Consider the following 25501-nt stretch of genomic DNA (forward strand, 5'->3'; position numbering starts at 1 on the left):
AATCACCCTGCCAGAATCATATGAGAATATTGTCCATGTGATTGAATCCAAAAATAGTGTGTTGCTCCAAAGTGTTATCAATCAATTAGAGGAGCATGTCTCCAGATAGGAATTTAAATGCCCTGAATGTTAGTGATGAAGGCAAAATCAAGTACCACACTTGTGGGAAGCGAGGCCACATCAGGATAAATTGCCCTTGAGGAGTTACCCAGAGGAAAGCCTTTCCCAAACATAGAAGAGAGAGCTGCAGAAAAAGCTCTGATTAAAGTTAAGACACAATCAATAAAGAAATGTTTTATAATATCACCAGAAGGCACAAAAAGTGATATATGGTTTATGTATTCTGGTGCTAGTGTGCAAATGTGTGGTAACTGATTTTTTTTAAAAAAAAGGCTACATGAATGAAAATAAAATACATGTTGCAGATGGAAATGGCATCTGAACTGAAGGCTTAGGCTCTGGGACAATAAAATGCAGGCTTCCCAAAGGTGAAACTGAGAGGTCCTTGTCATTAATTGCTTATATGTGCTGTAGCTAGCAAATAACCTTATCTCTGTAAAACCATTGGCAAAGAAAGGAATGATAGCATCTTTTGGAAATAGAGAGACAAACTAATCTTAACTGGGATTGTGAACCAGAGACAAAAATTATCAAGATTTGCAATGTTGTATATCAATAAAAAAGAGAAATCAAGCAACATGGAGAAAGCAGATACTGACAAATCTACCTTGACAGAAAAAAAATGAAGCACAGCAAATAGAAACAGTGCATCTGAGCATCTGATGCCCCTGCCAAACCAGAACAAGACGATGAAGAACCATGTATTAAAAGGCCAGCCAGGAGTACAAAAGCATGCCACCAAGGAGACTTTCTTATCTAGCAAAGGCAAAAACTATACCTGAGCCTTCCTTGTGGGAAGACATAGCAAGAATACCTGCAAAAAAAGCTGAAAAATGGAGAAAGGCTACAGAGGAAGAGATTGAATGTTTGATCAAGAACCAAATATCACAAGCGTATTGGGGGGGTGGGAATGGCGTCTGGGGACATAAGAAGAACATAAGAATGAGCCTGCTGGATCAGACCAGAGTCCATCTAGTCCAGCACTCTGCTACTCGCAGTGGCCCACCAGATGCCTTTGGGATCTCGCATGCAGGGTGTGAAAGCAATGGCCTTCTGCTGCTTCTGCTCTCGGGCACCTGATCTGCTAAGGCATTTGCAATCTCAGATCAAAGAGAATCAAGATTGGTAGCCATAGATCAACTTCTCTTCCATAAATCTGTCCAAGCCCTTTTTAAAGCTATCCAGGTTAGTGGTCATCACCACCTCCTGTGGCAGCATATTCCAAACACCAATCACACGTTGCGTGAAGAAGTGTTTCATTTTATTAGTCCTTATTCTTCCCCCCAGCATTTTCGATGTATGCACCCTGGTTCTAGTATTGTGAGAAAGAGAGAAAATTTTCTGTCTGTCAACATTTTCTACCCTGTGCATAATTTTATAGACTTCAATCATATCCCCCCTCAGATGTCCCCTCTCCAAACGAGAGTCCCAAACGCTGCAGCCTCTCTTCATAAGGAAGGTGCTCCAATCCCTCAATCATCTTTGTTGCCCTTCTCTGCACTTTTTCTATCTCTTCGATATCCCTTTTGAGATGTGGCGACTAGAACTGAACACAGTACTCCAAGTGCGGTCGCACCACTGCTTTATATAAGGGCATGACAATCTTTGCAGTTTTATTATCAATTCCTTTCCTAATTATCCCCAGCATAGAGTTTGCCTTTTTCACAGCTGCCATGCATTGAGTTGACATTCCCATGGAACTATCAACTAAGATGCCTAAATCCCTTCCCTGGTCTATGACTGATAGCACTGACCCCTGTAGCGTGTATATGAAGTTTGGATTTTTTGCCCCCATGTGCATCACTTTACATTTTGCTACATTGAACTGCATTTGCCATTTCTTAGCCCACTCACCTAATTTATAAAGGTCTGCTTGGAGCTCTTCTCAATTCTTTGCGGTTCTTACCACACTACATAATTTGGTATCATCTGCAAACTTGGCCACCACGCTACCCACCCCTTCTTCCAGGTCATTTATGAATAGGTTAAAGAGCACTGGTCTGAAAACGTATCCTTGTGGGATACCACTCCCTACATCTCTCCATTGCGAGAATTGCCCATTTACACCCATCCTTTGCTTCCTGTTTCTCAACCAGTTTTTAATTCATAGGAGGACTTCCCTTCTTATTCCTTCACTTGCTCTGGGCACCCCACGTCCCCCACCCCCATGTCCCCTTCATGCTTGGGGGGAGGACTTGGACAGCCACAGTGGCACCTGTCCAAGCCCCCCACCTCCCTGCTGCAGCACATCTGGCCTGTCTTGTGGTGCACAAGGCCACTCCCCCACTGGGATTGTGGGATTGTGCCAGTGGGGAAGAGGCCTCATGCATTAGGGCACACTGGTGGGGGAGAGGCCTGCAGGGGGATCGTGCCAGCACATGAGGCTTCTCCCCCACCGACATGCCCGGCATCTCCCTGGGATCGCGCCAGTGTGGGAGAGGCCTTGTATGACAGGGCACACCGGCAGGGAAGAGGCCTGAAGAGGGGTAATGCCAATGTGAGAGGCCCCCTGTGGCGCACAAGGCCTCTCCCACACTGGCACACCTGGCATCTCCCAGGGGATCACACTGGCACACCGGAAAGGCCTCACATGGTAGGATGTGCCAGTGGGCGGGATGAAGGCAGAAGGTTGCAAAATCATGCAGACCACTGAAATGGATACTGCAACTGAATGCAAGACTTTCAGATAGACAAACCCATACCAATATAACACTTTGAAGATAATAAAGGATTCATAAACTTGCTTGTTGAGTGGCTGTACTGTCCTACACAAGAAGTGTTTGCAGATGTACTCACCAAACCCCTTTTTTGAGAAAAAATGTGAGTCTATGTATGAAGATGAATAATGTGGTCTTTGAACACCAGACCTTGCAAAAGGGTGTTGGAGTAGGCAATGTGTGGTGTGACAGATTAGGCTCTTATGGGGTTAATTTGCAATGGTCCAGTTAGCCAGAGCAAAACACCACAGTAACAGCCAGAGCGCAACCTGATTGGGTGGACTGTAAGGCTATAGCTGGTAGCCACAGATAGGGTGAGCTGTCTGCTATAAAAGCAGGAAGAAGCCTGTCAGAAAGGATCTTGGGGGGAATTGAGTCTGAGTGGAGAGACACCCAGATTCAGGAGTCAGACACAGATCATGTCAGCTCACAGTTCCTTCAGCCTGGGGATTGTGTCTAGTGGCAGGGAGAGGAAGGCTAGGTGGCCAGATTCCTCTAATCTCAGCCTGGATCTCTGGAATAGGGAAACTTCATGTGGTGGGGGCCCTCCTAATGTCAGTGATCATTCCCTTTTGGTGATAAAGGGCAGGTGAACTAGGAGTGTGCTTGACTTCAGGTGGAAAGTTTTCCCTCAAGAGGCACCTGTGGGTGAATAAGTCTGTTCTGAAAACTGTGCTGTAACATCTAACTAAGAAACGTCTACCTGTGAAACCTAAAATGCTTTTGAAACCTCTCTGTTCCATCTGAGAAGCTATCTGTGGTTAAAAAAACACCTGGCAAAATGCTGCAGATTTTGCAGAGTAACAAGAATAAAAAAGAATTGCATGAAGCTGGATGTGATTGGGAGGGGGGATTATATGTGGGTGTGGTGGAAACAAGCAAATTTGAAAGTGGTCAGTTCCTATACATGAAATTATGTGCAATGTTCATTGCATTTAAATAGAACACTGAAAATCAAGTTAGTATTATATTAGGGCTATAAAATATTTTAAAAGACATTTTTAGTAGTAAGAAAGTAATTGTAATTTGGGATATAAATGCTTTAAAAAAACTTCAGGTTAGAAGAGTTCTTGAAATCGGAGAAATGAGACATTCACATTGAAATAGATTGTTGGGGATATGAAAATGACTGGTGCTACACATCGTCCAACAGCAATTTCACACTTCAACAAGAAAAAGCAGACTATTCTGATCCAACTTTTCTCACTATTCCGATCCAATTTTTTTAATACAAGAAAAAGATTGAAAACAGCTGGACCATCATTAAAGGTCATTACAGATTCCATTGAATATCATGTTCCTAGAGGAATAGTGAGACCTCCTGAAAGACTTGGAGTCTTGCTAAACAGTGGAGAAATAAAAGGGATTTGCAGAAATGAGTGGTAAAGGCTTGCTTCAGAGTGATGTACTACTGATGTTTCCTCTGCACAGAGGTGGTAGATAATGATTTGTTAAGAGAGTAGATGATATAATAGGTGGAACTGTTACTCAAATAGCCCAAATCTATATATACCTTGACCTAATTCATCATTAGAATGTGCAGATTCTTAGAATAAACAGAAATTGGTTTAAAGTTAAGACGTATTAAGGAAAACACAGACATACACACACTAAAGAGATATTCTACAGATCGTATCTTCCGTTAAATTTTAACATAAAGAGTCTGAACTTGAAATGGGGTCTCAAAAGAAGTGTGGTGGAGGGGAGCAGTAGTGGGATTCAGCCAGTTCGCACTGGTTCAGACAAAACAGTAGCTAATTTTTTCCTTAGTTTGCCGAACCAGCTAAATCCCACCACCCCAGGGGAGGTGAGCAAGGGGGCTTTCTGAGACCTGGAGTGACCTGGCACCTTGCCACCAGGTTGCTCTGGGACTCTAAAAGGCCCATCGCTTGCCCTCCTCTGGAAGGGTGAGTGAGGGGGCTTTCCAAGCCCTGGAACAACCTAGCTGCAAAGTGCCAGGCTGCCCTGCAGCTCAGAAAGCCCCCTTGCTCACCCTTCCAGGTCAAGCTGCAGCCGCTGCCTTCCTTCACCTTTCCCCTACCCCAGCATCCCAACAATAGAAAAGGTGGGGAAGTGGAGGAAAAGGCCCCAGCTGGGCCAACCATGTTCCTCTGCAGAAGCCAGGTAAGTGGGCGGTGGGGGAGGGGCGAGCTGTGGGGGGCGAACTGTTTGATAAATTAATTGAATCCCACCACTGGAGCGGGAAGAAGGAGAGAGAAAGATATAGTAGCCTGTTCCAGTGACTGAAGTCCAGTGAGGTTCATCAGAAGGAAGAGGAAGCTACATAGATGAAAGTGGAGTGGAAAAAAGGAGCACAATCTTTACAATCAACTCTATGTCTCAGTATATTGTGTAATGAAAATCCTTTAGCCATAATTTTGGGTACACAACAGGATGTGTGCAAGTATTTTAGGTACTATGTAAGATATACATGATGTTGGTGCTGAGATAGGCAGTGCAAGGTGGGGAACGTTTGTCTAAACCTCCTTTTAACCATATTTGTCGTTGGAAATAACATGAGATTTGTGGGTAAAAGCAAAGCGGTTATCAAGTTTTCCTTACAACTCTCTGTAATAATTGTGTCCTAAAATATTTTCCTAAAATAGAATGGAAACATATCCTACTATTTTGCATGTAAAACACAGTGAAGCATTCTAACAATTTATAACCATTTGACATCCTATTGTTCTATCAGAAAAAGTCCACACATAACTATGCATTTTGTAATCATGATTTTCTACCACAACAAAAACAGCATAGTTCACATACGCAAATATCATTTGTATCATACTATGGCCAACTTAGCAATGAGGCATTAAAGCAAAATATGTTTACAATGAACATGAAATATTTTTGACAATGAAGTATTAGATGTGGTCACAATACAGAACTGTTCACAGTTGAGAAATAAGCTTGGTGATAATGTTAAAGCTTAATTTAGATCTAGAGTCCAATACCTTGATCTTGATTTTCTTCACTGGTCAATTCAGTGTGATGGGCTTCCTCCCGATTGACTGTTAGTATGAAACTTAGCAAAGCAGTCTGAAACAATGGATGGAAGAAGGTCAAATGCCTGGCCACAAATATGCCAACTCTACTTCAGCAATCTATTCTGGTGGGATATCTTGAAGATGAGGTTCTTCCACCTTGTGTGTCTTGGTGTGTCAGAACTCAGGTTGCTGAGACTCAGTGGTTGTTCGCAATGACAAAGTATACTGATTCTTGGGGCTGGATACAAAAAAATGAGGACTGCCTTATTGCCAGCTTTAGATTGCTGCAAAAACTGTCATCTTTGTTTCTGCTTTGCAGGATTGTCATTATTATTATACTTATTGTTCTATCTGGTTATTCTGCATTATAAGGTTGTTGTCATCATTCACAAAAGTAGCATAAGGGAGCCAGAGGGAGAGAAGGATACCTCCACCAGAATTATACCTGACAGAAATAAGAAATGTAGTTCTGGCCCGGTTTTCCTATGCACTTTCTTTTCACAGAATTTGGGCTGGTGTTGGTCTTCATGCATATGGACTGAAACCAATTTTTAATGGGTAGGAGGTCTTTACTTTGCCTCCTGGATATTCCAGGAGGTATGCATAGATGTGAAAAAAATATTAAGCAATGCATACACAGTAAAAAGGAAAGATAGGGTTAACAGTCAAGCTGCTTCCCAATGAATGTATTTTATTGAAGGATCACTTACAATATTGAAAGTTTTAACTCCAGAAATGCAAATTAGGGTCTTGAGACATTAAAATAGTTCAATAGACTAATTATCAAACAAATTTTAAAACAGTTGTGTTTTGAGCTGTTGTGGGTTTACCATCTGTACCAATGTGGTCTGATAGCTGGTCAACAGCCACACAGTCTAGAAGTCCCATAAAGTTCAGCTTAAATTGATTCAGGCCTTAAAAGCCTTTTAGTAGTATAGCTAGCTTTTTTCCCCAAAAAGTTATGCAATGTAAATCAGATGCTGAGATGGACAATAGAATTGAAAATAAAATTTTAGAACAAAACTTTATTTGCATAGGAAGAGTAACTTGACTTAACACTTCCCATTCTTGATAGGTTTAGAAAACAAAATCACAAAAAAGATGTAAAAGATTTAATAAAGAAAGGAAGAGGGGAAAAAACCTCTAGAAAAACAACCATAAAAGGGCAATTTTGCCTACTGTGGAAAAGGCTGATATAACACTATGTAACATAAATGAAAAAATGCACTATATAACATAAAAGGGGAAAAACAGAGCAAAAACAGAGAGAGATACAAACAACCAAAAGAATAAAAGGATGCAGCAGCGCACATTTTTGTACAGGTAAAATAATTAGGTATTTCAATTTTACAATTGTGCCAGGCATCCAAGGTTAAGAACATAAGAACATAAGGAAGGTGCTCCAATCCCTCAATCATCCTTGTTGCCCTTCTCTGCACTTTTTCTATCTCTTCGATATCCTTTTTGAGATGTGGCGACCAGAACTGAACACAGTACTCCAAGTGCGGTCGCACCACTGCTTTATATAAGGGCATGACAATCTTTGCAGCTGAGTGCCAGTACACTGTGATTATTAGATGCTTGCTGTAATCTTCAGTGAGGTGTTAACAGGGCCATCCCCCAGCTGCCTCCTACATTGGGCTATAAGAAACTGTGTATCATTTCATGGAGACAAATAACTGAGGCCATGAGATTTTTTTAAATACACTTGAAAAAGCCCCTATTGAAGTTTAATATATAATTGATCAGTTTACTTGTATGTACTTGGTTTTGAATTTTGTGCAGATATTGAAACTAAAATAAAATTCTGCTAAGAATATCCATTTTCATTTCTCATTGCTCCTCATTGCCTTTCTAAGTTTTGAATTGCTGTCTATTTTAAGAGTGCTTCTACTCTTAGATACAATGCTAATACAGTTCCACAATGGCTGTTCCTGAACCTTTTGTTTTTTTCTTTCATCTTGTTAGTAGAATTTCTCTCTTCTATTGTCCGCCATTGTAAGAAGCATTAACATATTATGAATTCCATCCAAAGAGGGGAGGCAAAATGGCTTGAGAGAGTAGCACAGCCTTGTGGTGGTGTATTTGCCCTCTTCAGTTGTGCAGCTATAATGGAAACATTCAGGAATAAATGCCCTGGGAACCCTCTCAGTGAATCGGGGGGGGGGGGAGAAAATCACCCCCACACTTTTGACTAACCGCCACACTTCTGGCCAGGCAGGCCTGGGCATGGGCTGCTCAGTTGTGGGCTGGCTGCCTAAGGAAAAGCCGGAGCAGCCAGCCAGGCAGGCACTGTCCCTGCTGGGCAAGCCTCAGCCAGTTAGGCTGAGTGAGAGAGAGAAGGCTGGCCGGTCTGTCAGTTGCCCCGAAGGCTGGAGCCTGAGCTGTGCGGAACAGCCAGCCAGGCCCCACATTCCCTTCCTGGCTGGAGCTGCATGTCAGCCAAAGCCTGGGCTGCGTGGAGCAGCCAGCCAGTCAAGCCCTGCCCGCCCTGCCCCCGCTGGAGCCTGGGTTGCACATTGACTGGCTGCTCTGCATGGCCCCTCCCCTGCCCCCCTGCCCTCCCTTGCATGCCCCTTCTCACTCACTCCCCTCACTCCCCTTTCCTTGCATGCCACCCCTTCCTCTCCTTCCTCTAGGGTGGGTGGCCATGTCAAGATGCTGGGCACCCTCCCCTCCCCTTCCCTCCCCTCTTTAGTTCCCTCAGGTAAGTGTGGTATGGGGGCTTAGCTACCACAGGGCCTGGGGAGGCATGGGGGTTGGAGGGCTTAGCTACCATGGGGCATGGGGGGCACCATTTTGCCCCAATATGGTTCTGACCCTCCAGCCCTTAGATGTATACCACCCTTTGGGTGGTTTACATCCTGTAATCCCAATGGGACTTTCCAGGAAGGTTTGGGAGCTTTTTTTTTCCTGCTCACCACGCTTCCATAAAGCCCTTTTTGGAAGTGCTGGGGGGCTGCTGCATTGGTGCTGTGTCCCACCACCTCCTTCTTTGGATGAGGCTGCCCATCTTTCAATAATGTTAAAATACATTTGTTTAAATTAAGATATATATTATTTTCATTTTTAATTCACCATCCTGAGATGTAATTCACCGTCAAAAGATGTATAGGTTATGAACACACAAAACTATCATATACTAAATCAGACAACTGGTTAATCACAGCCAATGTTATCTATTTAGACTAGCAGTGGCTCTCCTGGATCTCAGGAAGAGGTTTTTCACATCTCCTGCTGCTGGGTTATTTAACCGGAGATGCCAGGGATATAACCTTAGATCTTCTGCTTGCCAAGCAGGTGCTGTGCCACTGATTCATGGCCCCTGATTCTGAACTGAACTCAGTAGATGATGGGTAACTAATGAAGTGTTTGCAGAAAGTGTGTGCCACTTGTTACCCCATAATAACCAGTCATTGAGTTCTGTACCAAGCGTAGCTTTCAAGTTGTCTTTAAGGATAGAGCCATGTAGAGTATATTACTACACTCCATGCTGTAGCATGGAGACATATGGCCAGGTCTGTAAAGTCAAGATGGGGGCGGGGGGGGGAGGCAAAGCAGAACTGGTAAAATGCTTTCTGTGTGGCTGTATCAGCTTGCTTCTTTATCAATAAAGCTGGATCAAGCATTATCCCTAGGCATTAAACTGAGTTTTCAAGTCTAGCACAGAATCTAAATTCCTCCCTCCCACCATCACAAAGAATCACATAAAATGTATTTCCTTTTGCACCAGACAGAATGGTCAAAAAGCAGCAAAATGTTGATGCACAAGCAAACTTGATCACTGAGAACATGATGAATGTATGTGTTCATTAAGATCCTGGATCAGCAGTGTAGGTCCTGTTCACAAAAGCATGTAGAGAATGAAGAGGCCAGCTCCCTTGTTTTCTAAAGAGACTGAATGTCAAGTCCTATTGCCAGAACAGTTCTTTCTTTCATTCCTGCCCTTCAACTTGTAGATTTGCAACTATGGGATATGTGGCATTCTCTTACAGGTCTCAGTTTAGCTCAGTGACAGCTGGCTGCCAATTCTACTTCAGCAGCATAATTATACAATTAATTATACTTCAGCAACAATTAATTATACTTCAGCTCATCAATAGGCTGATATAAAATTGTAATGTAGGCATTAATTTTGTTGTAAAAAGATAGGATACACTTTAAAAAGATTTTTAGAGTGATCTAATGACAGGAAAAGGGATAGTATGTACTGGTTTTTTTCACTTTTTCTTTTGAACAATACTTACCCATATTATCAGTGGTTTTTGAAACACCTGACTAGGTTCATAGGACAAGTTTGTAGCACAGGGACTCTTGTTCGAAAGAAAACTATTTGATCCCCACCGTGTCTTACTTACAAACACTCAGAAGATAATTGTAGAATTTTTTTCAGTTCAGGCCATAATGCTAATTATTTGGCTGTTTTCATGAATCTTAATTTATATCACAGCCTGAATATGCAGATTGTTTTGAGTCAAAATGACTGTTTCTCAAGTTGAAGGACTTCTCAGTGTATCCAGATTAACACTCTTCAAGGTTCAGAACAGAAATTTGTGTTGCGTGCTGATGGGCAGTTTCCCTTGTCCCCAATAACACAATACCAATTATTTGGAATAAATTGGGCAAAACAAATAGGAAGCTGGGCGATGAGGGGCACATCCTAGCTACCGGGCAGCACCCTTGCTGAACCCGGCACCGTCCCAAATCTGTATTGGGGAATTGGAACAGAAAGCTACTAGGTGCCACCTGAGCAGAACCCCCGTTACATGACACATCCTAGAGGGGCACATCCTAGCAAGAGGGGCACATCCTAGCTACCGGGCAGCACCCTTGCTGAACCCGGCACCGTCCCAAATCTGTATTGGGGAATTGGAACAGAAAGCTACTAGGTGCCACCTGAGCAGAACCCCCGTTACATGACACTCCTTCCTGCTGGGGATAGCGGGCTTATTTGCAGAGCCTCATGGCTTGTCCCCTGAGCCCGCCTCACCCCCAGACCTCTTATCGAGGCCCCCAACTACAGGGAGGCCTGGTTCACAAGCTCGGCCTCCCCAAAAAGGATGTGCTTCTCTGCCCAAACTCGCCAAGGCTGCGACAAAACAGTTAACAAATAGTATGAACCAACAACAAATCAACTGAAGGGGAGAGTGGGTGGATTCACTCACTGTAAGTCTCGGAAAGAGGCTGATCCCTGCTGTGTGCCGCCTTTTATAGAGGTGCACGCTCCTTCCCCACCCATGTGACATGGGGCCTGGCATGTGACACAGGCCAGCCTGACCTTATCATGTGGGCCAGCACCCAAGTGTGTGCAAGCACACTATCAGATCTTAGGGAAGCGGTTGCCCTGCCCCCTGCCGCAATGCCAGCCCCAGGTAAGTCTGGGGCTATGTTTTATAGTGGCATTATAAAAAAAGTATCCTTACTAAGTTCCAGCTGGCAGATTCATTACATTCCAATTTAATTCTCTACTATGGCTCCATCAGCCAGTTAATGGGAACAATTTGTTTTTAAAAAATCATCATTGGATGACAGTGCAACATCATTTCTTGAGAAAACCCATAAGTTACATCTGTCTACTCTAGGGATTGCCAGATATTCTACGGTAAAGCCAACTCCTAAAGAGGTGTGATAGCAATTACAGGTTTTCTTGGAAGTAATGCCATCCCATGCCATGGCCTGCCAGCATGTCCCTTTCCTCCCACAGACTTCCACCAGTTTCCAGCCACTCGATGGTAATCATTATAGAGTGATTTTTTTTACAGAAAGTTTGGCAGGAGTTGTAATAACTTGCCATGAGTAGCAATAATTCATTGAAGATTATACAGAGCCCATTAGAGCAGTATACTGTGTATCTGATTACTTTCCTATTAGGATAGAAACCTGTTGCCAATGAAAGGTCAAACTGCATACACAGTAAAATACTACAGGAGGTGTGGAAATGGGGAAGGTGATCTATATGAAGTGTAAAACGTCTATTCCCATTGAAATATTAATATTATTGTTTGACCTATTTGAAGCAGCTCTTAGCATTTCTTGTGCTGTCAGGATAAAGCATTAAAATATACTAATTTAATTGCAGCGGTTAATAGCAGCTTTTTCATCACTCTAAATTAGTAATACTGCTAAATCCAATATGGGCATTTTTATGTTTTGATGGAAGAGATGTTTTAAGAAAATTCATGAAATAAGTAAAATTATGGGTTACTATCCGAGACTGTTAAGCTATGTTTCATCATGTCAGCTTTCCAGGGGCAAAATTGCCCATTTCTTACATAGTTCTTAGAATTTCACCTTCTCTGGAATATGGGCTAGAACTCCACAACTTCTTAAGGGAGCAGAAGCATTTCTAGAATAGACAGAGGACATAGTTCCTTCAAGTATCTTCTACTGACTCCACTGTGAGGCAGTAAGAATTCAGTAAAATATATATTACTCTTGCCTTATACTCAGAGGCTGAGCCATGACAGTCTCCTTTGTATTCATATGCAATGAATTATGGAAACAATTCAAGTTCCCATAATTCTTTGTGATTCCTCAACCTCCCCAGCTCCAACTTTACACTATGGACTCTGCCTCTGAAGGTCACATGCACTTTGGTCCATCATCAATTGTGCCTTCCTGTGAAGTCCAAGTGAGTCTGTGGGTCATTCCGCGCATGCAGAATAATGCACTTTCAAACTGCTTTCAGTGCTCTTTGAAGCTGTGCAGAATAGCAAAATCCACTTGCAAACAGTTGTGAAAGTGGCTTGAAAACTCATTATTTTGCGTGTGCGGAAGGGGCCTAAGATGCAGCAGGTGGTACTGGTTTAGCTCAGGGCCACTTGCTTCCTCCAGACATGGAGTCCAGAGACAGGCATCTATATGTGTATGGATTTGGTTTAATAACCTGAATATTTTTGGGGAAAAAACTTGAAAAAACCAATATGATATATTGGCTTTTTTCAAGTTTTTCAAAAAATTTCCAGGTCTAATGAACCCAAACTCCAAGACACAGAATTTTTTCCCACACCTACTTACAATCCTACTAATTACATCCATGGTGCAGATCACCTTGGGATCAACACAAAAACACATTCCCCTTTGTACGACAGTAAATGTGATTACTTACCTATATATACAGTACATAACCAGAAAAGCCAAATTTATGTATACTCCAGAGCTGACCCAGAATATCATGCAAAGGGACCTGTTGTGCTGTTTTGTGGCATTCATGCCTGTGCTTGATGCAATCAGTATTTAAGTAGGTTTTGTACTCAACAATTGTTTCTTAATTCTTATTAATTGGAGAATTTATAAACTATTCTATGGCCATAAAACAATAAGCTAACAATTAAGAACATAGTAAATGTTGAGTTCATCTAGACATTGGTTGATTCCACCCAGTAAATGTAAAACGAGTTGCAGTCTTATAAAGGCACCCATGTTCTTTTTTCCCATTCACATCTGTGCCGTGCAGGCAGCATATTGGATCCCATGGAAACAATCCAGGTTGCTTTCGTGCCTTTGCATGCAGATGCTTCTGTCTTTTTAAAAAATTTCCTGCAACGCATAGTTGTGCAGGCAGTGGTGGGATTCAGCAGGTTCGCACCACTTCGGCAAAACCGGTTTTTAAAATGGTGCTTGTATGCAACTAGTTGTTAAAGTATTTGAATCCCACTACCAGAACTGGTTGTTAAATTATTTGAACCCCACCACTGTGCACAGGCATACAGAAATGAATCCCCACAGCCATGCTGATTGTCCCACAATACTATTGGCTGCCCCTGCATAGCTGCATATGAGCAACACACAAATAAAGGAAAAGGGGCCTCCCTGCAATGGCAGGCAGATTCTCCCTGACTGTGGACAGTGTGGTGGAAGGGAGGGAAATAAAGTTCCTCATGCCTGGCCATTCAGGTGGGAGCAGCTCCAACCTGCAAATTTTGCAAAAGGATCACTGGTTTACTGATTTTTGAAAATCCCAGTTTGAAGGGAATGAAACAGGGCAGACTCATTTGGGGGTTGGACCTGTGAGAAGTCCCCCTCCCAAAAAAAGTTTGTATTTCATCCTACACCCATAATATTTGTCCTGTGCAGAATTCACCATTACGAAGCAAATTCCACATAGCCCTGCAATTCTTTGAATATGGGAACAGAGAAGTTTCTTTCTAATTTATGTTGTAGAACAGGTCAGCTGAAGGAACAGAATGGCTGCACTCAGGTGTCCCAGACCTGGCTTACTCCAGTGATGAGTACTTTATCAATCTTCTCTCTGTGAAAATGGAGTGAAATTGAAGGCATTCTGGTTTTGTGCAATTGTACTGTGATATCCAAATGCGAGCACCTAAGGAAAACTGGATTTTTTCCACCACAAACTTGGATTCTCAACCAATATTCAACTGTTGTGTAGAATCCCAGTTAGTGGTAAAAAGGCAAATTACAGCTTGCAGATGTCTCTGCATTTAGGTACCATGACAACATAGAGTATGCTTCAGGACTTCCTCCCCCCAAAATAAGAAGCCAACATGGTTTATTGGTTAAAGTGTCAGACTAGGATCTGGGAGATCCAAGGTTGGAATCCTTACTCTAATATAAATTAGACCAGTGAAGCTAGTCATCTTTTCCAGCCTCACCTTCCTTCCTTTAAGTTATCTGATAAAGGGAGCTTTGATTCTTGGAAGCTCATACCCCAAAAATCTTGTTGGTGCTACTAGACTTGAATCTAGCTCTTCTTTACATCATTATCATAATGATAAAATACAGGAGGGGAAGGCATATAGCATACTGCTTTGTGTTTCAAGAAAATTAGGATACAGACCACTAAAGAAATTTTAATCATTTAATTAATTGTGCTCCACATGGAAAATATGCTGATTTTGGCTAGAAATAACTTGTCTACTCTTTCATTCCTGCAGAATGAACATCATTCCAGTAGAATGAACTTCAGAAGCACTTAATTTCACAATAAAATTTCCAAAATTTGATAGTTAAAATTATTGGTTTAAGAAATTGACTTTGGGGTTGTGTAAATATTGCATTAATTATTTTTCTCTCTTTTTTTCTCACTCTCACTGTTTCCTTTTACTTTATTTTTCCCACATACTTTATAATATTTCCCATTTTTTCTCAATTTTTTTCTTCGGATTTTTATCTCAATATTCATCAAAGCAGATACCTGCTGTGAAGCCCGTACAGTTGGAAATGGAAACCAATCATGGCATTTGAGCGCTGCTGGTTTTATTTTCTTCATAGTCATAAATCTACTGTGTGTATTTTAATGTTAGTTGGACAACCAATGACTTTCTTTTAATGTGAAATATATAACAGCTTTGCAGAAATAGTGAATTTTTCTGGCACTCATTTTAACTATTTGTTATGCTACATCATAATGAAAACAGAAACTATGCATGAATATCTCTTGCAAGTGCTTTTATCAAAGAAACCCAAGACAATTTTTACGTGATAGTTAAATTATTTATTTCCTTTCCCATTTTAGTAATTTCAATGCCGAAATCTCCTTAACTAGAATGTGAATTTAATTTAAAATACAGAAGTGAATGCCATTCAGACTAGGGAGAAATAAAAAGTCCACACCAATCATAAGAGAGTTTTAAAAAAGGCTAAGGTCAGTGGTGCAAAAAAGGTACAATATATGTTATTAGTTAAATTTCCTGAAAGGCCCTATGCATTTCACCAAGAGTCTTCTTCAGGAGAATATGGCCATTTTCACACAAAGCACTTAAAATGTTTAGGAAGTGTTTTAGAAAGAATTGCTTTTGGGTTGTTTGCACAGCATGGAAAATAAAGCTGTCCTGGCCTGCCACTTTCACTGTGAATCAGGTTACAGTTGCTAGCAGGCATAGTTGTGAAAGAGGAAGAGAGTGGTCTTATTTTGAGTCCAGAGGAACAAGTTCCATGCAGGGGAAAAGAGGCAGTCAAGGTTCAAAGGTAGGTCAGGAGACAACCTGGTTCCAGTTGGAGTTCTGACTGATCAGTCTGCAAACAGGTGCAGCAGAAAGCTGTCAGGCTTTCAACAATGTTGCTCCTGCAACTTCCACCATATAAGAGTTGTCTCTTATATGTCTGTGCTGTGCCTTGATCCTGAGCTGACTCACATTCTGTCTGTTAGGCCTTCCAAGTGCACACTGCACCTTTTAAAGTGTAGTTCCTGCAGGGTACCAATTGTCAGCTCCCCCACAGACTCAGGTGAGCGGGGTGGACTGCTAGTTAGAGCCTCAGTGGCTAGAGGTGCATCTGCAAGCTTTTTGACTTCCAACTCCAAACAGTAGACAAAACAAAATAATTTCAGGTGAAAATGGTTCTTTTTTTCCGCCTGCCATCTGACTTTAAAGCTGTTACTTTTGTTCTGTTGTGCCTGTCATTTTGTGCTGCTTGTGATTCTCTGTCCACTCGCTATTTGCAGAGTTTTTCCCAGGAACATTTCCTCTGCTGACATCACTGTTGAGTGACATTTTGCTGATTGAAGTACATAAATCAACTCAGCTTTGCTGCTGGTTTTGGCAACTTGTTGCTTTCCTTTTTTAAAAATTTTCAGTGAGGCATCTTCAAAGCTACAGAGTCTGTAACTTTGAAGATGCCTCACTGGAAATTTTTAAAAGAGAAAGCGACACAATGCTAAAATCTCCAGGCAAAGCTGAGTTGATTCATGTACTTCAATCAGTGAAATGTCACTCAAAAGCGATGTCAGAAGAAAATGTTCCTGGGAAAAACTCTGCAAATGGTGGATGGCATGGAGAATCACAAGCGGCACAAAATGGCAGGCACAACAAAACAAAAGTGACAGCTTTAAAGTTGGACAGGAATATTTAAAATGTTTCCTGCTGTCTGCAGACAAGGAAACATTTTGAAAATGTTGTCAGAGAAAAAAAGTCACTAGTTTAGCATTTTTGCAATAAAACATTTTGAGAAAAAATGAAACATTTCCCAAATATTTTGATCAAAAACCTGTGCAGAATTCCTGCAGGAACCTTTTCATTTTGAAACCTCAAAATGTTATTTTTTGTGTTGTGCAGAATGGGCTTCTGGGTAGTCTTGCAGTGATTTTCCAAAAAGAGTACAACATCAGTGATCAGTGATCTGGTACTCTTTTTGGAAAATCACTACAAAATTAACAGGTGTTCCTGAAGAAGCCTTTTGGAGAAACACATAGGAAATGTTGGGAATTTTCACGGAGTAATAAAATGTATTTTTACCTTATGTTTAACCATAAGCCTTTCTCTTACTTTTTATCACCTTTCAAACTGAAAACATTTTATTAGAAACACTTGTGGGATTCAAATTTGATAATTAACACACAACTTTTAATGGGCTGCTTGCAATTTTGTTCAGAATTCAGTGTTCCCATTTCGTCTCCATAATGTTTCTTTGCAAATACATGCATAGGAGCTATGGTTCACTCTTAAATCATTTTGAACATCTCATCAAAGTCCTCAATTTTGTATCACATATACCACTATGCATATTGTTGTGCCTTTACGAAAATATACTTAGGAACTGTTTAGTTCCTCCCCCTAATGCACGTTGGCAGGTGTTATGTGCTCATAACAGCTTCTCCATTCACTTATTATCATGGAGAGTGTCTTTTATCCATGCTTCTGATATAAATATCTTAGGTATTAAAGTCAATAGTGATGCCTGTTCATGTGAGATGTGTGCATCTCAGAACAGACATGGACCTTTGGACTGTAGCATTTTATGATGTATCTTTTAAAATAATATTTATATATATTTTTAAAATCAAACAACCATTTCATACCTCTATACATTTTTGTAGTATACCTTGGTGATTTCTACCTGCTTTTCCTTCCTAATATAATTGAAATATCACTCAGAATACTGTTCTAAAGTAGATAGCAAAATATATTTCTTGTCAATGAAATACAAGTCATGCCTTAAACAATACTTCATCACAGTGTCCCCATAAAATCCTATCATTTTCAGTTTCACCCCAAACTTTGTTATATATTACAAGCACCAAAAGTAGTTATTGGCGAAATGATTTACATTCCATTCACTCAGTGAAAGATAATGCTTCATATTATTGACCCTATTAGAATATAAATTTTTGGATAGATTGGAAAAACAAGCAGAAAAGGGCTATGTGTACTCAGTACCTTATTCTTCATCCATTAAGTATAAAAATACGTTCTTTAATGTAAGTAATTGGAATGGCAATTGATATTGCCACCAACTAATATAGTGCACTCACATATTTATTATATGATTGTATTAAAGTGCTTGGCAGAAACACACACACAGAGATACACACACGAAGACCCCAAATTAGACAAGCAAATCTCGAAGATGCAGGACACCTCCTGATCCAAGTCATTTCTTTGAATTTAATAATTGTATATAAGCCAAGTGCCACAAAGACATTTCTGTAGTTATTGTACTTATTACTGTCACTGATCTTAAAGGTTTGTGCAACTTTTGATCTAAATTGAAAGGTTCTTTCCCTTCCGCGTTCTTTTCTTTCTGCTGGACAGGAAATTATATATCTATTTTCCCTTTACCCAAATAGACGTTAGTGGTTGCTTCTTATTTTAAGTCTGTTAAAGATCCCATGTAGTTTCCAGGGTTTTATATATTATATTATGTTGTTGTAGCTTTCCTGTTATATATTCTTAGGTCTGGAACAGTTTAATTGAGAGCTAGCTTTGCTGTTTCTCTGAACCAAGACATTTCTTTTCAGCAGAAGGATTTCTTTACAATTAAGGAAGTTCATTCTTTGAAAATCAAAAACAAAACTCTGACAGTATTTCTTGATGGAGGGATGGTTGTACTTGTAACATTTGCTAAGCAAAATGGAAGAAAACTGATTTATGCAGCTATATAGTCTGTCATTTAACACTATAGTTTGAATACAACACAAAAGAAAATATCAGATTTTGGTGAGTCACCTCCAACAACCCCTTCAATATAACATGTAATGTTACAAGCTGGTTTGAAGGATTCTCTGATTTAAAAAAAAGATTTTCAGAAAGTGCAGGAGAACAAAGTAATAAGAAAAAGGCAGTGAAAGCCCAGTTCTTGGCTACAGTTAAAAGAACTGTAGAAAGGGCTCTGTCTAGAGCAAATTCAGTAGTATACTGTTCAGTGAAAAATGTGTCTGAATAAGACAGCTTTTTGTACAATCATGGTTGTCTTTATATTTTTTTTCATTGACATGAATTGAAAAATAAAAGAAGGATAAAGAGGTATTTGATATAAAGAAAGGAAATTTGGGTTGGATCCAGGCATTGTAGAAGAAGAATTTGGATTTGTATTCTTCCTTTATATTCTGTAAGGAGATTCAAGGTGGCTTACAAGCTCCTTTCCCTTCCTCTGCCCACAACAGACAGCTTGTGAGATAGGTGGGACTGAGAGAATTCCAAACAAGTGTGACTAGCCCAAGGTCAGCTTGTGAGATAGGTGGGGCTGAGAAAGTTCCAAACAAGTGTGTCTAGCCCAAGGTCACCCAGCAGGAATATAGGAGTGAGGAAACACATCTGGTTCACCAGATAAGCCTCTGCCACTCAGGAGTGAGCAATCAAACCCAGCTCACCAGATTAGAATCCATTTGCTCTTAACCACTCTACCATGCTGGCTGTCCATATTTGTGGGAATGGGCTTTACTGTCTTCTTTTTCCTGGCAAATATTCCTGTACTTCTCCCTGAGTCACTCCTGAGGACTGGGGGAGGGGACTATAGCAAGAAGAAAAAATCAGAAACTTCCTTTTCACACTTCATGTAAATAGAACAAATCTTACAAGTGGATCAAAAAGCTCATAGAAGAGGGGTTGGGGCAATTCTTGCTGATTCTGCCTTCTTGCTGGCCTCTTCTGCATATGCAGAATAATGCGTTTTCAAACCACTTTCACAACTGTTTGCAAGTGGATTTTGCTATTCCACACAGCTTCAAAGAGCATTGAAAGCAGTTTGAAAGTGCATTATTCTGCATGTGTGGAAGGAGCCGCTGTGACTTTTTCAAACCCTAGAAGCAGCTTCTGGGAGAGTTTCATTGGAAAAGGAAACAAGTGTAAAATCCTGAAACTGGGATCTTCTGAATGCAAAACAGATGCTGTACCATTAAGCCATTATTCTTTCCCAAAATAGTGAATACTATGACAATGAATTAGAAGATGCTCAGATTGTTCCCATTAATTTGTGTGATAGTTCCTTATAAATCCTCAAACTGATAAAAAAAATATAAGCAAGAGCTAGAGCTGTCAATCCATTCCTCTTAAGGTCAGTGTATGCTTCTGCCCTAGCTCTATTGTTAAACCACATCTATTTCAGTGGGATAATTAATGTAGGCCACATTTGTGAACAGTGGATGACAGAAGAAGGTTGCCATTTTGAGAACTGATATTCTAATCACAAAATATAATCTAAATCTCATTTTGAGACTCCCCCACAAAGAGTAGTTTATACCCATATTGACCAGATGTCTTTCATTTTTTTTAATTTATTCAATTTTTGTAACCAATAAAAATGGTAATTTGCATGCAGTCTCTTCTGATTTATAATGATAATAACACTAGCAATTTTCCTCAATTTTCCATCTCTAACAGACTACTGATATTTGTGTTTCAGGTTCTGAAAAGAATAATAACAGAGAGTTGTGTGGACTAGTTACATATCATTGATTCCTTTAATTTTTATATTCAAACTCATGGAGCATTATAATGGCTCCAGTATGCAAACAAGAGTATCATTAAGCAAATAAGCTTTCGTTTTTAAATGAATCCCTCCAAATCTGTCTCTTTAAATATTGTACTATTCAGGTAGTCAGCTTTACATAGTATTATATATTTTCATTAGATGCTTTTGGAAAGCTGTGAAAAACTAATGAAAATTTTGTCTCATAAAAAAGGGTGTACCTTGAATGTAGATAGAACTACTAATTGTTTTTATACATGGGCATTTTTTCTAAATATGCAAAGAAAAATATATTACTATCCATGTAACTGTGGAATAGTAAAAACATGTGATTTGTGTAATACTAATAATCTTGTCACTGAATCTGTGTGAAAAATATACATGAGACTGCAACTTACAATGCTAGCGTTTACTTTTTATTTAACAAGATAAATTAATTTATTTCATTTTCTTGCATAGGTGAGACTTAGCATGTGATTTAACATTCATAGTCAGGTTAACCATCCTCTAGCTAGTTTAGAATTTACTAATGAAAAATCATAATAGTAACTTCATTACTTTGTAAACATTCACCTATGACCAAATACAACTATTTAAGTTTCTCTTTCCCAAAAGCATCAAGAATGAAAATATTGTGGTGAAACAGCACCAGACAAATATTCTGAAAACATTTAAAATGTGTGCATTCTCACTGTTTATTATCATGCTTCATTGGATTAGCGCTAAGTGCTAAATTAAACAGTGCTAGGTTAAGTGAAGAAGCCTGAAAATGAAGTTGCTGGTTGTGAGAAGAGGAAAACCTAAATTAAGGTGAAAAATGAAAAGACATTGTGGAGCTGGGCTAAGAGCGTGAAGTGACAGAGTGAAGTAAGAGAGGCAAAGAAGAGAGGACCAAGAGAGGAGCAAATTAAAGGGATGAAATACCCTGAATAGCTCCCTCACTTGGTCTATTATGTTTACATATTTTAAGTAGTTTTATTTGGGGCAGGATTAATCATGTTTCCCACTGTGGGAGGTCATTTAACACAAGCAAAAAATGGTGGATAATTTTAGACCACCCCCCACTTACTACAGACTCTCACTTTGGACTTCATACTGTTCTCATAGGTCCACTGTGCTCTTAGAGCATGATTTCCCCAAGTTGCAGAAATATGTATCAGAGGCCCTTTCCGCACGGGCCATAAACGATGCCCTGGGGACGGCAAAAACGGCGTCCCCAGGGAGCCGTTCGCACAAGCGGCGCTGCAAAAACGCAGCAGCTCCGACCTGGTTCCCCTCCCCCAGGGCGGTGTCAGGCTGCCTCCAAAAACCTCCCTCCTGGAGGGAGGTTTTTGGAACAACAGCGCATTCCTGGCGGCGCGGTGCGAATGGCACCGCCAGGAATGCGCTGTTTTCCCCGTCCCTCTCCCACTCACCTCGTCGCCTCCGTCGCCCTGCTGGCCTCCGTAGACCCTCCCTCGCTGTCCTCCGACCCCTGGAGGTCGGAGGGCAGCGTGGGCAGGTCTACGGAGGCCAGCAGGGCAACAGAGGTGACGAGGTGAGTGGGAGAGGGACAAGGAAGAGGCGGCTCCATGCAGAGCCGCCTGTCTTGTGCCGGCCTCTTTGGGGGCCGCTCGCACGCTCTCGTGCGAACGGCCCCCGCTTCCCCACCGGCAGAATTCCTGCCGGTGGGGAAGCGCCCTTTCCGCAGTGTGGAAAGGGCCAGAAGGAGAAACAAGAAAGTTCATGAATACCACACTTAACATATATGTCACTAAGAAGAAAAAGAAGAGTTTGGATTTATATTTCACCTTTCTCTCCTGTAAGGAGATTCAAGATGGCTTACAAGCTCCTTTCCCTTCCTCTCCCCACAACAGACACATAGTTAGGTAGATGGGACTGAGAGAGTTCTGAAGAACTGTGACTAGCCCAAGGTCACCCAGCAGGAATGTAGGAGTGTGGAAACACATCTGGTTCACCAGATAAGCCTCTGCCACTCAGATGGTGGAGTGGGCAATCAAACCCAGTTCTCCAGATTAGATTCCACCTGCTCTTAACCGCTACACCACGCTGACTCTCAGATGCAGTCTTATCCTATATAGGCATACAATACTATTATGCTCTTTATTTATTGAATGAATATTGGACAAAATCAGAAAAGTAGAGACCACTTTCAGAGATCTACAGCAGTTTTCACAACTGCTGCAATGTATATCTGTTCCTTAAGTACTGAATAGGTTCCAAAATTAATTACTCACCAAAATAATGGTATTAGAGTTAGTAAATATGCAATTAAATTTAACATTTTCTCTACTCTATTGGTCATTCATACTAATAAGAACTGTCAACCCATTTGTTTAAGAAAAACTCAGGATACAGAAATGAGTGGTTGGTTTAATATTTATTTTAACTAATCAAATACTGGGATATGTATACTAAAAAAATTTAGTTGTACTCATTTGAATTGTTAACATAAACAAAAGAAAACTTATTGAGTGTATGTCTGGTTCATTATATGGCCTATAAAGTTTGACAATTTTTGAGTGTGTGGGTGGGTGTAAGCAAACACTGCAAATACTACTTATTTTCTGTTAAATGGTGGTCCATAATATAATCTCACACGAATGTAGAAAGAGAGTATGTGTTTTAAATAATTTACAATACATTCTGTAAGAGTTTGTTCATTCTGTTCTTGTCCCATTGACATCCTGTTTCAATGACTGTGAGTCCACACTGATGCTCTGTCATGTGTCAGTTCCTTTCTTTAAAAAACTGCTCATTGTAATTGTAATGTCCCACAAAACCTTCCCAACTGTAATGTCAAAAACATGTAACCTTATGCACGTCATTCATTACGTTTAGTGTCCATTTTATTTATGTAATATTTGATCCATTTTCATAATAAAGAAAAGTGATTTAAACTACCTTAGCAGGATTTTTTAATTTCTAAGGCTACTGTTGTTCTGCCTTTTTTATATAACAGTTAATATACACAATATACACAAATGCAAAGACCAACACCATCTCATCACACCATCTCATCAGGAAAAAAGATAACATCTATTATTTTATAATCTTGATATGAATTAGTACTCTGCTCTGTGCTGAATTAATGTAGTCCTTCCTACATAACAAAATTGCAGGAAGAAACACTGCATGGGGTAGCTCAATCTTGTTCAATCTCAGAAAGTAAGCAGGGTTTGTACTTGGAAGGGAGAATTCAAAGGAAGACTCCCAAGGAAGACAAGGGCCTTTCAGCATGCATCCCCTAAAACATTTCTAAAACATTTTCAATTCCCACCCCTCCCTTTACAATGATGTAATGATTCCCGGCTGATTCCTGAAATGATTCTTGGCTGTCATTAAATGATTCCCTTCCCCTTCTTTTTTTTTCTGTGTTGAATCAGTGTATCAGTACTTCACAGCCTCATGCTGCATGTTATGCTCCTCATATATTTGATGCTTCAAAGATTCCTCCCTCGCACACAAAAATAAAAGAACAGAGAAATACTGTAAATAAATAGCTGAGGGGGAACTGAGTGAGCTCAGAGCAAGAAGTTCAGGGAAGCATGGGAAATAGTAAATAGATCTCACTGCAACTCAAGATTTTTTTTTCAAACATTTCAGACAGAAAATCATTTCAAAAGAGTATTCATTTAAAACGTTTTGAGACTGGAAATAAAATGTTAGGGGTAAAAACAATGCAGAACTCCATGGAGGAAACATTTTTTTCTGTCACACAATGTTTTAAAAGGTTTGCGTGGAAAGGGCCAATGACAAAACACCTTTGTTTCTCATTTGCCCTGAAAGACCCTTGCTGCGGTCACCACTGCTACCTCAGCTGTGTCACTCCTTGATGGACTTTGCCTTCACTATGGCTATAATCATACAACACAGAGTCCAGAGAATATATTTAAACAGAAAGCAAGACTTTGACTTCCATTGAACACATGAAGCCTTTTAGTAAGTCATATCATTGGTCCGTCTAGCCCAGTATTGTTTATTTTTATAAGCTGTGGCTCTCCACATGCCAAGCAAAGACATGTCTTTTCAGATATCCTTTTAACAGGTATTAAAGCAAGAGCCTTCTGCATGAAAAGCATGCATTCCACTATTCTACTTTTAACCATGGCCCTACTCCTTTTCCAATCTGTAAGCTCCATTGTATAACATTGAAATAGCCTTTTTAATATTTAAGGAATAGCAGATTGTAATATAGTGCAGAAACTGCTGTGATCCACTACATATATACTATTCATGCCATATCTGTAGGTCTCTCCATCAGGGTCACAAAGAATTTTATTAATTAGTGAGTTTTTCAAAGTCATCCCTGACTTTCTCTAAGAATATCCCATAGCCTTTTCTTTGTATCCACACTGCTACACTCTTTACCACATAGTTGCACTTCCCACTGAGCCAGCATGGTGTAGTGGTTAAGAGCAGGTGGACTCTAATCTGGAGAACCAGGTTTGATTACCCACTTCTCCACCTGAGTAGCAGAGTCTTATCTGGTGAACTGGATTTGTTTCTTTGCTCCGACATTCCAGCCAGCTGGGTGACCTTGGACTAGTCATAGTTCTTTGGAACTTTCTCAGCCCCACCTACCTCACAAGGTGTCTGTGTGGGGAGAGGAAGGGAAAGGAGTTTATAACCATCTTTGAGTCTTCTTACAGGAGAGAAGGGGGAGGGGGTATAAATCCAAACTCCTCTTCTTCTACCACTGTGCTGCAGCAACCATCTGAAAGAAGATTGTGAATGTTACTACCATCCTTCAATGGTACATTTTGTATGTCTTCAGGTCACAACATGCACACACATATCAGTAAGAACTGGTTCACAAAGTTAAACAGTAAATTACAAGAATATGTCAGTATCAGATGACATAGGGCTCCAACACCTTGAATCCTGTGTTTTTCAGTAGAGTGTAGTTGCTTCACAAATTCAATTGCAAATCATGAAGTGTGCTACAATACACTAGTATATAGCTTTATGATAAAGTATTCAAAGTTTTTGAACTGTAGAATTTATATGGGAAGCTGAAATAAAGAAATT

General features: G+C 40.4%; 1 protein-coding gene across 2 annotated transcripts in view; it reads left to right on the forward strand.

Annotated features, from left to right (window-relative positions):
• Window positions 1-25501, forward strand: part of NCAM2 (neural cell adhesion molecule 2) — a 273716-nt gene that overhangs the window by 233932 nt on the left and 14283 nt on the right. Inside the window, exon 16 of one of the 2 annotated variants that reach the window (XM_048492570.1) lies at window positions 14978-15707. The exons of the other annotated variant lie outside the window; for it this stretch is intronic. Coding sequence (XP_048348527.1) covers window positions 14978-15084 — 107 coding nt within the window. The 3' untranslated portion in view covers window positions 15085-15707. Of the gene's footprint in view, window positions 1-14977; window positions 15708-25501 lie in introns of those variants that run through there. 2 annotated transcript variants of the gene reach the window in all.

This window comes from Sphaerodactylus townsendi, linkage group LG04 (genome assembly GCF_021028975.2).
Source record: "Sphaerodactylus townsendi isolate TG3544 linkage group LG04, MPM_Stown_v2.3, whole genome shotgun sequence".
NCBI classification, from domain to species: domain Eukaryota; kingdom Metazoa; phylum Chordata; class Lepidosauria; order Squamata; family Sphaerodactylidae; genus Sphaerodactylus; species Sphaerodactylus townsendi.